We start from the raw sequence: 14,753 nt of genomic DNA on the forward strand, positions 1-14,753 counted from the left end.
GGATTTCATTCCACAAAATATTTTAATTAATAACCCGAATGACAGACTAGAGTACAAAATCTGCTAGTAACTCCCAGACAGGAGGCACCATAAGCATTTTAAAGGGCCAGCTCAGAATTCAAAATAACTCTCATAAACAGGAGGAAGGGTCCCAAAATCAAAAAGATGTACTCTAAAAAGCTTCTGAAATATATGACATGGAGGAAGATTTGGGGGCGGGGGAAATAGAGAAGTACAAAATGAGGGAAAACTACCTGGGTGGCAATTCTGCAGAAAAACATCGGGCTGCTACAGTCAACCAAAAAGTAGAATATGAGTCCTTAACACTCACAACCCAAGGAAATCTTACGCTAGCAAGTTTTAGTGGAGGTGTCATACTGAGATACTGGAGAGGATTAATTTGCTTTACTGGATGTTGGTGAGGACTGGAAGTAACTATTCTGCTGATAAAGTGCCAAGGTCCTTGTCCAACTTTGGGCACCACTGCAAAAAACTATGACCAACTAGCAGTTCCAAAAGTAACAGGAAATGAGTTATAAAGAAAAATTGCACGAGCAGGTTTAAGTCTAAAAGGATAAGGCATAAGTAAACATTCTTCCAATGTGTAAAAGGTAGTTACAAAAAGGACAGAGAAAAATCATTTTTCATTTCTGCTAGATGAAGGAAAAAGAGAAATCAGCTTTATTTCAAGCACTGAGCATTTATGTTAGATGCCATTAAAATATATCCTGCTTTGAGGATAGCTAAGCAAAGGAACGGGCCATGTATTCATTGGATGTTTTAAGGAGCAGGATAAACATCTGTCAGAGATGGCCTAAGTACGCATATCCTGCTTCTGAGCATGGGCCTGAACAGCATAACCTTTTGTTTACTTTAAGCTTTCACTTTTCTCTAAACCCTGACTCACTTGATTGTCATTTTTATCCCACAACAGAAATATCAGCAATGTACCTAGACTTTTTCCCTTTTAAATGGAAGTGGCATAGCCTAAGTTCCTAATATTTTAAAAGTTCATTCCTCAAAAATTCCTAGGTAATTATTTTACCAGCTTCCTCCTCCCAGGTACAAGCTTGATGGAAAGGAAATAGCTACCAAACTTTGGGTCTAAATTAGTGGAAGAGGAAAGAGAAGAGATACAGAAAATATTTCACACAAAATAGGAATTTCACAGGAAAAAAAAAAAAGACAAAATGAAGACAGTGGAGCTTCTGACGGAATAGGGGTGTAGCTATGCCTAATTTAAGGAAGCTGCAATACTGGCAGTAAGGAGATACTGTTCCTCAGATCCTGGAGGAAAGCCCTAACTCAGATTAAGTTTTCCTCTAACAGCCACAAGCAAAACAATGAGGAAAATCATCTTTGTGTGGCCCAAGCAGACATGAAGCGCTTGAAAACTACAGAATTAGTAAGAACCTGGGATTCATTTTTTTCCATGTTTGAAGCCAGTAACACGTTCCAAAGCCTTTCCTGATCTAACATGCTTGAATTTGGCGTTAGCAGCGGTTAAAGAGCTGCTGTCAAGAGACGCCTTTTCCAATGAGCAATATTCTGTTGTCTCTTCACTCCTATTCCCTCTCTAAAAGAGCAAAGATGCAGTTGTCACCTCTAGACACCCAGAGAGCCTAGATTATGCCTAAAGTCATATTGACAAGAGAAGAAAGTAAATTCTGATTACAGTCCAGATGATGTTTTAATCTGGGAGAAGGGAGAGGAGATAAGTGTGTTTAATTCCTGAACTTAGTTTTTCCATCCATCTTTGCACTGGAAAAGAGGTGAGGCTTGAAATCTTTTAAAGATGGGTGAATTTACTGAAAACCAGGTTTAAGCACATGACCTAGCTTTCAGAATAAGAACTCAGTCTTAAACTGCAGGCTTGCATGCACTATAGAAAAGTGAATACATCATAAAGTCTCTTATTATCAGAAAGCAGTACAGTGGAATATTTTGTTTCCAGTACTTTACAGGAGAATTTTTCCACTGACAAATACAGATGATCTCCCAAGGTGATGCAACTAACAAATGGTAAAGTATAAATAAAATAAGCATGGCTTTCTCCTAGATAAGTGGTCAGAAATTTGCATCAAATGACATATGTTATTAAATAGACAAAGATTAACATTTAAATATGCTTAACCAGCACTTACATTGATAGATGACATATTGCCATTCTGGATCCCTCCTCCAAAAATTGCTATATAACTTAAATAAATTCACTTTGATCTAACACACCACAGCAGAAATTCTGCAGTCATTATACAGACATTTTCTCCTCAAATTATTAGACCTGAGGCCATTTCACTTCTATCCTAACATCCTGTTAACATTAGTGCTCTTTCACATGCCAATACTATTCTATCATCTGTTTTATAGCTCAGATTCCTCCACAATCCAGTTTAATACTTTATTGTTTTCAATATTAACACCAAAATACATTAGCCACTGCCAAAAACACAGAGTGTAAAGCAGAGTTCATTTCAGTGTTTCTGCACTGAAACCAGCTTTAGGTGATTTTCACCTAAAATTATTAACCTGACACAAATCTCCACTGAAAACATGCTACGCTGCTACTTAACCTTAAGAAGCTTCTCTCCTAAGTGATCCAAACATAAAGAAATCCATACTCTCCTTGTATGTTCTCACAACACGCTTTCTACACACCACATTGATCACTGGGTGGTCCAGCTATACAATAGCATATTGCCACAGCTGACAAGCCCCCTAACTGGAAGGCAGGGGACCAGAACTGGAAAGATGGGACCATTCGGTATTTTTTCTTTTTTTGTAAAAATTATTTCTGCTGGTTCCTGACATATCTTTTATAATACTTTCTGATAGTTTTCTTTGGAAACAACTGAGATTTCTAAAGATGGCATAGATCTCACTCGGAAACCACATTGTGGAAGCACATCCAATTCTAAGAAACATAGAATGAAACACAGGTTGAATCTCAGGGTAGGAAACAGTTCTGGTTTTGGGGGTTTTTTTCTTTTCAGAAAGCTTTTTATTACCCACACAGAACGATGAGCTACCAGACCTTCCTTCACTTGAAATTCTCTAACTTATGGTAAATTTAAATACAGACCTCATTTATCATGAAGGAAAAACGTTCAGTAGGAAAATAATAATATTCACTGGGTGGGGAAGCAAAGCAGTGTTACATGGAAATAAACATTACGTTTTGCTCTGTTTCAAGTTACTAGCTTTAAGCCCCACTTTTCTCCTCACCTACTTTATCAAAGTGGGTATCCACATCACTGCCATGAGCACTTAACTCTGGAATAATTAAAATCTGCAGTGTGGGCTTCCTGATAGTGACACCCTCTCTTCCCTGCCCCAAGGTGAATTTATTACTAGTTTGATCATTTTATCTGCTTACAACTGATAGCGTCACACAGTTCCGGTTTGAAACTGCAGAGTCCCTGCTAAGCAATGTTTAAGTGTAATTTTCTTCTCAATAAAGAAACTTACTCTTTAGACTGGCTATACATCGCAAATAAAGCAAAACAAGATTTTTTTTAATTGCCTCTAAATTTCCTACCCATACATTTTAAAATGTCTGTTATTCTAATATGATCAAGAACACTAGGAAAGTTATTAATCATTTCCACTACAGTAGTGATGCTATAAAGAATGATGCCAGTATAAGAACATACACAAACACGCTGACCTTAAAAATCCACGTTCTTCAGTCAAAACTCTATCTAATTCTAAACCCACGTTACCACTGTTACTAGGCAGTGACGGTGCTAAGCAGTATCCTCGGTGCTAACCTGGTGCCTTACTTGGACCACTCAGCCTTGCTTTGCCTTGGCTTCTGCAGCCCCTCCCGGACTGCCCCTTTGCTCCCGCACAGAGGAGGGGAAGGGCTGAAGGTAGGTAGCTACGCTCCACCTTTTCCAGAAGAGATCCCCCCCTCTTTAGCAAAAAGGCAGAGAAGTGAAGTGCACGTTGGCCAGGGAGAGGTTTTGGGCTCCTGGAGGCGAACGGTGGCAACGTGGGTTTAGGCTGGACTGTGAAATCCCACAGCCCACGGCAGAGAAAGCCGCATCCCAAAGCTCCCAGTAGAATTCCTGGGGGGAGAAGCCTGCTCTTGTCCCCGTCATTCACACTGAGACCAGTCTACTTGGAAATGGGAGCCACTGAACAAGGCAAGCGGGAGGAGAAAGCGAGACTGTCAGACTGGCCTTCCTACCCGTATCCTTCCAAAAACTCATCCACCTCCTGACCAAAGTTTTATTAACGTAGCAATATTTTTCATCCATATTATGAAAAGTTTGAATGGCAGTTCTAATCACTGATTTCTTCTCATTTCCATGTCAAATAATTCTGAACTGTAGAAGAAAGTCAGTTAAGTTCCTATCCTCCTGGAACAGGAGGTCCCTTCTTTTTCTTTCTCCTTTGTCTTAAGAGAGATTCTTTTGTTTACACAGGTGGATGAGCCAAAGATAAGCCAGAAGAGTTCCCCCCAAATGAAACGGATTCATTTTATCATATCTGATCATGACAGTGCCTGAGAAAACACATTCCAAAAAAAAAAAAACCCAACAAAAAAACCCCACTTAATTCAAATACTTAAAGAAAAACATCACCAGCAGGATATTATCTTTCATTGCCTAAGAGCTACTACCAGTTATATCCCAAAATGACCAGGCTAGTCCTCTACGGGACAGAGTTCTTTTGATGTTGATGGAAACCTGCTTTGCAATTAATTCACAAGAAGTGAAGCACACATATTCCATTGCAACTCCCAAGCTAAAATCTCATGATAGTATATAAACTCCCTGCTAAATGCAAAACAGATGAGCTTTAAAAGAAAGTTATTTATATCATGGAAGCTTTCAGTCAAATTAGGAACTAACAGTGACATATCACCTGCCGTTCCCCACTAATGAATGATACCTCAGTATGGATATTAAAACTGTGCGTATGCGGGGAAAGAAGAAAAGAAAGCTTTTTTAAAGATAGAACTCTTCCAAAAATCTGATGGGACTTCTTGTCTGTAAACTTTGAAAGGCAATTTAACAACAACAACAAATCAATGGACCCACTGAAAAAAAAAAAAAAAGTCAGGACTTAAGAACAGCTTCGTTTAAGACTTTCCAATTTAATAAAGGTTCCACTCTGAGCAGCTTTGTAAAAGGCATCACTGGTTTCCTGGTTTTATTGCTTCACCGATTTTCAAAGCAAATGTGCTCAATTTACATTCCAGCCCTGCAAATTTGACCTAGTGAGTCCAGTACTGGTAGTACTGGACTTCCAAACTGAATGACTTTCTCCCCGCAGAAAAATCAAGAATGCAGATACTCGAAGTTCTGCCATCTGTGACACTCCTGAAATGCTATCATCTCCAACAGCACAGCACAGATCGCAAACCTGATGAGAGATGAATCATAAGGAGGCATAAAATCAATTCAGATGCATGCCAGAGTTGCAGGCTTCGCATGTTACCATCATAACTGTGTGTTAGTGTGGATAGATGTCTTCTTCTAGGCTTAGCTGAAACATTATCATCTCCAGATCTTCAATGATGCCCATCAGCCCAAGTTTCATTTCCAAAAGCTCAGCTGGGGCTATAGACATGACTTTAGACAAAACGGATAGGGAATGCTGACACGTTCCATGGCAGAAGGTGGCCCCCGCTTGGGTGCTGTGGAGTCAGCACGCTGCTGCAGCTCTCTGCAAACTGACTGTGTGGCTGCATCCTAAGCTCACCCCCATGGTGAAGCAAAGCCACCACTTACACCCCAGTGAAACCAATTTAAAGCCAAATCACATTGCCTCGCAACTGAGACTATAAAGTCATAGATCAGGGTCTCAGACAAAATGTGATAACCTGTTAAAATCTGGTAAGTTTGTGATGTTTAACTGTGCCTTAGCCCCCCATCAAGACCTCAACTGTGCTCAATAAAAGACCAATGTGAGAAAAGGGAATAAACAAGTTTATGTTAATAAAGGCAAGAAATATAACTCTAAGTGCTGAGTTAAGAGAGAAGGTATCCTCCCTATAAGTTCATTAACTGAGTAAACCTAGTCTTCAGCAAAAGATGACCCTTTCCTGAAACGCCTAAAATAGACCTTTATAGACTCCTGTGGACAGCCAAATGCAAGTAGCCCCAATGAAACCAATGGGGTTATGCATTTGCAAAATTATGAAAGTGTTTAAGTAGTTGCAGCTTCAAGATAGCAGTATCAAGAAAAAATTGGTAACATATATAGTACCCTTTCTTTTTATTACAAGTCATGCATTATCAGTATCGCATAGTTTCATATCCAGCAAATGAAAATAATTTCCAGTATTAGCCACCTAAAGTACAGGGCTGATAAGTAAGTGCAAGTGCAGATTCTGTTTTCATGTGAAATATATAGCAAAAGACGTGCTTAATGAAGAATATGTCCTTCTCCCTTTCTGCCATATACAATTTCTCCAAAAAAAAAAAAAAAAAGTCTTGACACCTGTGAAATTTCTGTGTTTTATAGTCAGAGCTGATGACTCAGAAACTGATGTGCACCATCTGCTTCCCAATCAACATAAATACCAAATAAACCAGGCCAACTGCAAAAAAACCTGCTGTTTTCCCATTGCTCATTTCCTGCCCTGATAATATTTCTGTATTACTGAGAACAAGACAAAACATGAAATAAAATCCATCACTTTCCTGTTATTAACCAGAGGATTTTTCCCCATCTAAAAACAGTATGCTAGCACTGGATAACATTGTACCTTTTTTCTCCAAAACATCTTGCCCCGCTGCTGTGACCACTTCACAGCAAAAACGCCCCTACTGCAGAAGACTGCGCTTTAGCGAACCAGATAGCTAAATAGAGACTTCTCCACCAGCTTGAAAACAAAAGGAACAAAATTTTCTCAACATATGCAAGCTAAAAGATGAGCCTGTCCCCTACCAAGGCAGAAGAGAGTGTCGTCTCTGCCTTGAGGGGACCACTCCTGGCTCGAGGTCTCTGAGAGACTAGGCAGTGAGAGACGGAGCAACAGCACTGAAATCCTTGGGCATACAATCAGATCCGTTCACCCTACCGCTACACAAGACTCAGCTACAAAACAAGGAACGACTTCAATATGAAACACTAATAAGCTGCTACTATTGTTATAGGAAGAGAAGACAAGATGTGCCGAGATACAGCTTTAGAAATTTTGAGAAAATACTATATAGTGCGTCTTGCCTGTCTTTTTTGGACAATCTTTTCTGAATTGGTCACGAAGCACGAGCTCGGAAGTCCCCAGTTCACAGGCGAACCAAAGACCTAAGACAAAGCAAAAACTGCAGCAACCAAGAGAAAAACATCAGCAATGGTCCTCACAATTTGACTTGTATTTCAGTCACGTAAGAACAAAAGCCCAAATCACAGTCCTCGCTGGCACATTCAAGAGGAGAAATATAGCTTATTTTTAAAAATAATTTTTAGCATATGCTCATGTACCAAAGCCATAATTTCTGATCATGAAATAGCTCACATTATACCAAGAATATCTGCGCAACTGTCAGCACAGCATTGATAAAGCTTTAATTCAAACTAACAATCCTCTATGGCCTGGACCAGAATACTGCTTTTCCTACTCTCTGTTACACTGCATGTAGATTAGATCACTTACATACATATATATATATGTATATATCTACACACACACAAATATATATATATATATATAATGTATTTATTTATATTTATTTTTCAATGTACTATGAGAAAAGTACAAAGCAATAACACAACGCAGCCAAAGCTGAAGGTGGCTTCAGAATCTGTAATTTATTTTCTCTGATGTGACATTTGGAAACACTTTTCCTTAGGTAGAACTAGAAACTTATTTCCAACTTTAAATAATAGTAGCAGATCAAATTTCTTCAAGATACCGAAACAAATTATGATCAACCGCCAAAGTTCTGTTACAGTTTCTCAATTAAAGGTGAATATAATATTTTGCCTATAAGTTTGCATAATCCAACAGCGATTGGCCTCCATACTTTTTCTGCTCTTCAGTGTTCTCTGACAAATTTCCATCCCACGTGTTATTGCTTGAAAGCAACTACAAATTGGTGGAAGTTGACAACAACAGTAGAGTTAACTCTGCCAGAAATACACATTAAAAAAAAATTTTTTTTTTTTTTGCAAGCAGGCCTTGCTATTTAAAATGAGACTCTGAGGCACCACAAGAAGAAACCTTTTATAAATCAAGGGCACTGTGTGCACAGTAATTCACTTACAGTCCTAAAGAGAGATATTGTTAAAAATCTACCAACCCATTTTTGGCATGGACTGCAAACGGGCGAGAGGGTTTTTACAGATGCAGGTTACAAGTGCTGTTGCTCGAGCTGCCATTCCTGTGATCTCAGGCAAACTCTGCAGCGTGTTGCTTCCTTTCTGAAAAGCTTAAATAAGCGTCCTTCTGCCCCACACCCTTAGCTCGGGACAGTTGAGTCATTCTCACAGCAGATAAATCTTTCTGACTGCTGATTATTCTGGGAGGGTTGAGGAGGAGGGGAAGGCACTGTGTGTGACAGGGTCCCTTTTGTTTCGCTACAGGAACAACAATCTGTTTTTCATTGAACGGAGGTTTTAGTTCACTCTCCACAACATTTTTCTTTAATTATGATAAAAGACAGTAACTTAATCAGGCATAAATCCTGTGCAGCTGAACATAAGAAAATAAAGGGGTTAACGTTGGAGGCAAAACATAGGCATGTGACCTCCTCTCAATTACTACTCTAGATAATATACCACTAAAGCACTGACAAGTGAAAAATTGTTCATTCCTCAAATATTGCGCTAGCATCACAGACTGGGAAGACGAATTAAATAAACCTAAGATCATGTTTGTTTTCATTAACGTGCGCTGCCTAGAACATAACTATTCAGTTATAAAGTGATCTTGACTTTCACTCCCAAAGCCTGTCCCTATGCATAGCTGCTCCTAGAGCAGCATTTTCTTTGTAAGACGCCGTTTATTTCAGAAACTCTGGAGAGACCAGCACCTCAATTTGCCAAATAAGCCGGGAAAACAATTAAAAGGTTGGGGTGGACAGCAGGTGGGAAAGATGCTACCTTTCCGGTTATGTTAGTTGACATACATGGGATCCATATTCTCAAAATATATAACGCTCCTCCTTAAGCCCCAGCCAGGCGCGGGCCCGTGGCCGAGCGTCCACCCAGACCTCGTAAGGACGTAGCCAGAGCTTCAGGGTGTGAAAAGATGATGGACACTGGGGAAAGGGAACCGAGGCACAAATTCCCCATTAAAGAGAGTCTAAGGGAGGACCCCACACAAGGACCCTGCTGGGTGTGAGACCCTGCAAAACACACAAGCGTTTTCTTCTTTCGGTAAGTAGCGGTTGCTGCCATTAAAAATGACAAGGTCCATCACTCGTCACACTGAGCTCCCCATTGAGACTTTCTAGCCGGGGCTGTTTTGTAGTTAATACCTTCTCTGTATCACTAGCACCAAGAGAGCAGTTTTTAGGACTACCTTGTCACTATCTATATGAAAAACGTGTTTGGTTGCTTAAAGACACTTCTTAAAGCTGAATAAAATGCTGAACGTTCAAACTACAGATGTCAAAAAGAAGAGAATTCCCTTGGGTGGATTTTTTTTTTTTTTTGGACAATCTGGAGTACATTATATCAGGCAGCCGGGAACTGCCTCTGGCTGTAGTTATGGAGTAGACTTTAAATGAAAACCGGTGTTGGTCTGCATAATATTTTGTGCACCTGGAGAAAATATTTATCCAAGCAGCATTCAGATTTGCGGCCACCAAACGTGTTGAGGACGTATTTGCAGTATGTTCAACGGAATCCTTGAAAGTACCTGCAGACACTTACTATATTTATATTAGCTTCTATTTAAACTTCATGAGCAAAACTTAGCAAAAGAAATATTATATTGAATTAGCACCTAAGAGAGTCACATAAAGTAGTCAAACTTGCTACAAAGCTAAATTCATGGTATATTTTTCAGTATGATTTTTACAATGACAATTTACATTTATACACCTCATACTTGTAATTAAATTTCCCCCATTAAGTGTTTAATATACTTAAGATGTAAACATATAATTATGGTTTTAATATTCTTGATTTAAACCTACTCTCTGAGTTACATATGGACTTATTTATACACGCCAACGCTTCTTTCCAGAACAAGCATCCATGATATGTTGTATTAGCTTTGCAGTAACTCAACATCCAAATGCTGGACTTTCAGGGTGTGTGATGCTGCACAGAATCAAGAGTGGAATCAACAGTGCTTCCTTATCAGGAAAGCAGACATTTAAACGTATTAACATTCTTCGTTTATGGAAAGTTTAATATATAAATAAACATACATTCCTATGCTGCAATACAGTTCCCACTTTTCTCTCCCTGTTCATATTGGTCTGGCTCCCTCCTGCATCTTACTACTAGACTATCTGACACAATTAGAATTAATTGTAATTAATGCAGACTTAATCTGAACCATTTAAAGTACAGCTCACTGACTATATTTCTTTCCTGCAATAATGTATGACAGCCACTTCAGAGGTACCCAGAGCTGAAGTATGGTTTATGCTCCTCCTCACCTCTCATCCTCATTAACAGAGCTCTGTTTGTTACTGAAGTACATACAGATTCCCTCCTAATCCTGAGGTAATGAAAATCTGCTAAGGTAGTAAGGTAGTAAATCCATAAAGAGTTCCCTGAAACACACTCTGCATTCTGAATGGCATCTACAATGTTTCCACGGGAAGCAATGGGTATTTTTCCTATGTAAATAAAATATTTTGTCTTAAAAACAGTAAAGGGTGAATTGTTGATGGAACTGTGACTTATGCACTGCAGCACAGCGGCCTCAAGCCACGTCAAAAAGCATCCTCAGCACATCATCAGTGCTGTCCTCCTCTTTAGCCACATGCTCCTTGGAGTAATTGCTTCTCGAAAAAGCCCAAACTATAAATTACCTCTGACAAATTGACTTTCATTTGGTCTTCTAATGTAAGATGACCAGAGATGCCACTTAAGATTGCATTAAAGACATTATTTCTTGTCCCCCAGTGAACATTGCCTGGACTACACTCGATCCAGTATACAACCATACTTCATTGCTTATGACCTGCAATATATTTTACATCAATAGGCACCCCAAGCTGAGGAAGAGGAAAATGACAACGTGGCCAGGAAAGCTAACAAGAACTCTGCTACAAAAACTGTCAAAAATAGTCATACAATTCGTTCTATAATAGTGAGGGGCAAATTTGAAAAAAAAAAAAAAAAAAAAAACCACAGAAAAACAGCATGTCCACCACCACCAAAAATCCCTGTTATTTCTGAGGAGCCTTGAAGAAGACATAGAGTCATACTGAGATTATCTCAATGGGAATATAATCTTCGGGAATATGTAATATTAAGGATGAAAAGACTTGAAAACATTATTACCAAAGACATTTTTATACTATTATATCGTTAACCAAAACAAACCTTTAGTCACTGAAATTACACTGCATCCTGAGAATAATAAAAGTAGACTTTATTCTAAATTATGCTTCTAATTTACAAAACATTGTAGGCAATTTTAAATTTATAAAATGGCTTTCACATCAGTGCGTTTCTGAAAATATTTTATCCATTTCTATTGACCCACAGCTGCTTTTGGAAGCCCAAATTAATTGTGAGGAACAATAAATCTTGATCTATTTTTTCTAAGGTGACTTTGTTTGACAAGGCTTCACTGGATTAGTAGTATTTGGGAGGGAGATTCAGGGTTAGGCATCAGAGTTGGAAACAAAACTCGTTTCTACACTGCCATTCAGTGGATTTGTGTTACTGGATCACAAGTGCGGCAGCTTAAGTAGAAGTGGATAGAGAAAAGAAAAACTAGAGACAGTCCCCACATCTGATTTTCCAAACAAGATGATGGAAGATCATGTAATTAGATTTACTGCTGAACAGGATCTCTTGGATATCTTTCTTCATTTCCTGTGTGGAAGAACACACTGGATTGAGGGAGTCAGGACATGGTAGGTTCAAAATACGAAGCACCAACTTTTAGAGAACATATGAATATTTAACTCCTGATCTTTAATTTCAGACTCTGGCAGTAGAAAAATTAAGTAGGTTGGCTGCTTTCATAAAAGTGAGAATCCCTAGGGTAAAAGTGCAAAATTGGAAGAAGTGAGAAGGAGGTGACAGTGAACAATCTTTGATAATTCACTTGCCTAAAGAAGTATTAGGAGACTAACCCAGCAGAGAGAGGGAAAACTCAGACTCCATCCAGACTACCACCACCTGTGGGGCAGAAGCTATTGCATCCATACGAAATGACGAAGCCTTTAATAAGAATGCTGTTAAAAACATCTAGCAGAAACGCTGCAGAAGGACCAAGAACTGTAAAGTGAGAGTCATCAGACTCTTTAACTTTTTCACCACCTTACCTCTCAATTTTGCTTAAAGGCTGGAAGCCTGACAGACAGTTGAAGTCGGAGATGTTAAGAGCTCACAAGTTTATTCATCCACTTTTTTAGATTTATCAGATATCAGGGGTTGAGATGAGAAACTTTGCTTACTTCACCAGAAGCCAGATGCATAAAGAGTAATGATTATAACCCACAAATGAAATACTGCATTAAAAAGCAAAAAGGAGCAATGGCCAAAATGGACATTGCTGAGGATCCATTCTCAAGAATAGTCAGGAAGCAATGTTTTCAATTATCCTGACATAGTTAATATGTTTTACCGCAATGGTTTCTGAAAGATCAGATAGTAATCATCTAATGTAAATTCCTGTTTGTTAATATTAAGAAATAACCAGTCTGCCACCTTTTTAATTCCCTGATTAATGGGGAAAAAAGAAGAAAGATTACACTAGCATTTCAATGGGATAATACTCTTGCTTGCTGAGAAGTTGTTGGATCTAGAAGCAAGCAAAGCTCTGCCTTTTTGCTGGTGGTAGCTTTTTTTTTTTTTTAATACTGCCTTGACAATTCATTTGGCAGCAGAAGCAGCCTTGACCGCTGGCAATGAAAAACACACTCACAATCCATGGCCGGACCAAAAAAGACACTTCTAGCGCATAATGGAAAACATAAACCCATCATTCCAAAAAGCCATCAAAAAAGATGAGCAATCCATGCTTTCTTAAAACACCGAATCATGCATATCTTCTGTCCTGAAAATCCTTCACATCAGTTAAAAAAAAAAGAAGACTTACCAATATGCTATCCAAGCCTGAAAAGCAAAATTTTTCTTCCTGTTATAAGCCTTCATTTTAAAGCGCATTGCCTGTTCCTTCTCCTTCCACCTTCTGCTTACAAAACAAAACCCTTATGGTTGCAAAGATTACGTTCCAAAGAAACAAATGCAATGCTTCCATCCCAAGTTCACAACTGAGGTAATGCAATATTAGGACTCCAAGTAAGTTTACAGCTGCTGCCTGCAACACCACGGGCAGTAAAACTACCATGAATCTAATCAGTTTCCCATGGCTTACAAAAGCTGCAAAGAGGTGGGAAATCAGGAGCTTGAGTTATTCTCTAGGGAGAAGCACCCCAAAGATACAGCCTGGGAGTAGTAAGGTATTTTCTGTGTGATCTATCTCATCAATATCCTACACAAGTCAATCACACTTGAGGAGCTACACAGCATCCTGCTCATCCTGATGGATGCATAGCTGCTGCCCCAAAGGGGGTAGCCAAAAGGAGCATTTACGATCTTGCTAGGAAACCAGTGCACTGCCACATCCAAGCAAAAGGAAGTGTCGGTGAGGGGAGAGATGAAGAGGAAGGCACTATTCTTCAGCTGCATCCTTCCCACCCTGCCTCTAAAAACTGAACTACCTTCAGACACATGAGGGTAAATAGTGATCAGACTCGCACTATTCAACTCTTTACCGTTGATGCTCAAGATTTCTCTCTAACTCCATATAAACAAACCCTATTTTTAAGTATTTTCTGTATGTTGCAGCAATTTGGGGCCCTTATCACTTCACAGCTGAGCTCCCTTTCTCAAAAAAGATCTCCTAACCACTGTCCAAGAAACAACAGCTTTCATTACGTAGAATTAAGAAAGGGTCATCAAGTTATGTTTTCAAAACTCTAGACATATTTATGTTCAACTTATAAGTGTTCATAATAACAATCTAAGATAGTTTCACGATACTGGAAAACAACTACATGCGTCTCCCTGGACACAGCAACAATCAACTCCATAGCAATCAAATCAGATAAACAAGCTTTCGGTATTTATAGTTGATAGTTCACAGGTATTTAGAAAGAAAAGTTCATTTTAAAAAAGGAAAAAAGGAGGGCAGGGGTGAGGAGAACGGAAGAGAGAAAGCCAGAGCAAGAGAGAAAGAAAGAGAAGCTCCGGTGCAAGACTTACCAGGGCCTCCAAGCCAACTATTCCGATGTAGTGTTTTTTTCAAAAAAAAAAAAAGCATCAAACATACTGCTCATTAATTCATACTGGAGTGAGAAAAGAAAGGTTCACTATAGAACAACTTTTTTCTTTTTTTTTAAATGTATGCTCCAGGTGTTATTTACAACTGACAAGAATCACAAAGGCCTCACTGTTTATTCGACTGACTTCATTCAAAGGTTTCTAAAACACCGTATTTCATATTTAGGAAGACATGCTAAAATGAAAGAAGTATAGCACAGTATATAATAAAACACTCCTAAACACACTGAAGTTAACTGACCTCAACTCAGTTGGTTGGAAGATTAAAAGAAGTCTTGAAAAGCTTACAACAACAAAACATCACATGGCAC

At 38.9% G+C, this 14,753-nt stretch overlaps 1 protein-coding gene across 4 annotated transcripts in view; it reads right to left on the reverse strand.

Annotated features, from left to right (window-relative positions):
- The window catches only part of LOC104150279 (tyrosine-protein kinase transmembrane receptor ROR2), a 151,910-nt gene that overhangs the window by 105,312 nt on the left and 31,845 nt on the right, over nt 1–14,753 (reverse strand). The window contains exon 1 of one of the 4 annotated variants that reach the window (XM_068928300.1): nt 14,365–14,432. The exons of 2 other annotated variants lie outside the window; for them this stretch is intronic. In XM_068928300.1, the coding sequence (XP_068784401.1) occupies nt 14,365–14,422 (58 nt within the window). In that variant the 5' untranslated portion in view covers nt 14,423–14,432. Of the gene's footprint in view, nt 1–8,258; nt 8,380–14,364; nt 14,433–14,753 lie in introns of those variants that run through there. One more of the 4 variants, XM_068928299.1, reaches the window with a different exon arrangement.

Source organism: Struthio camelus, chromosome Z (genome assembly GCF_040807025.1).
Source record: "Struthio camelus isolate bStrCam1 chromosome Z, bStrCam1.hap1, whole genome shotgun sequence".
In the NCBI taxonomy this organism is placed as follows: Eukaryota; Metazoa; Chordata; class Aves; order Struthioniformes; family Struthionidae; genus Struthio; species Struthio camelus.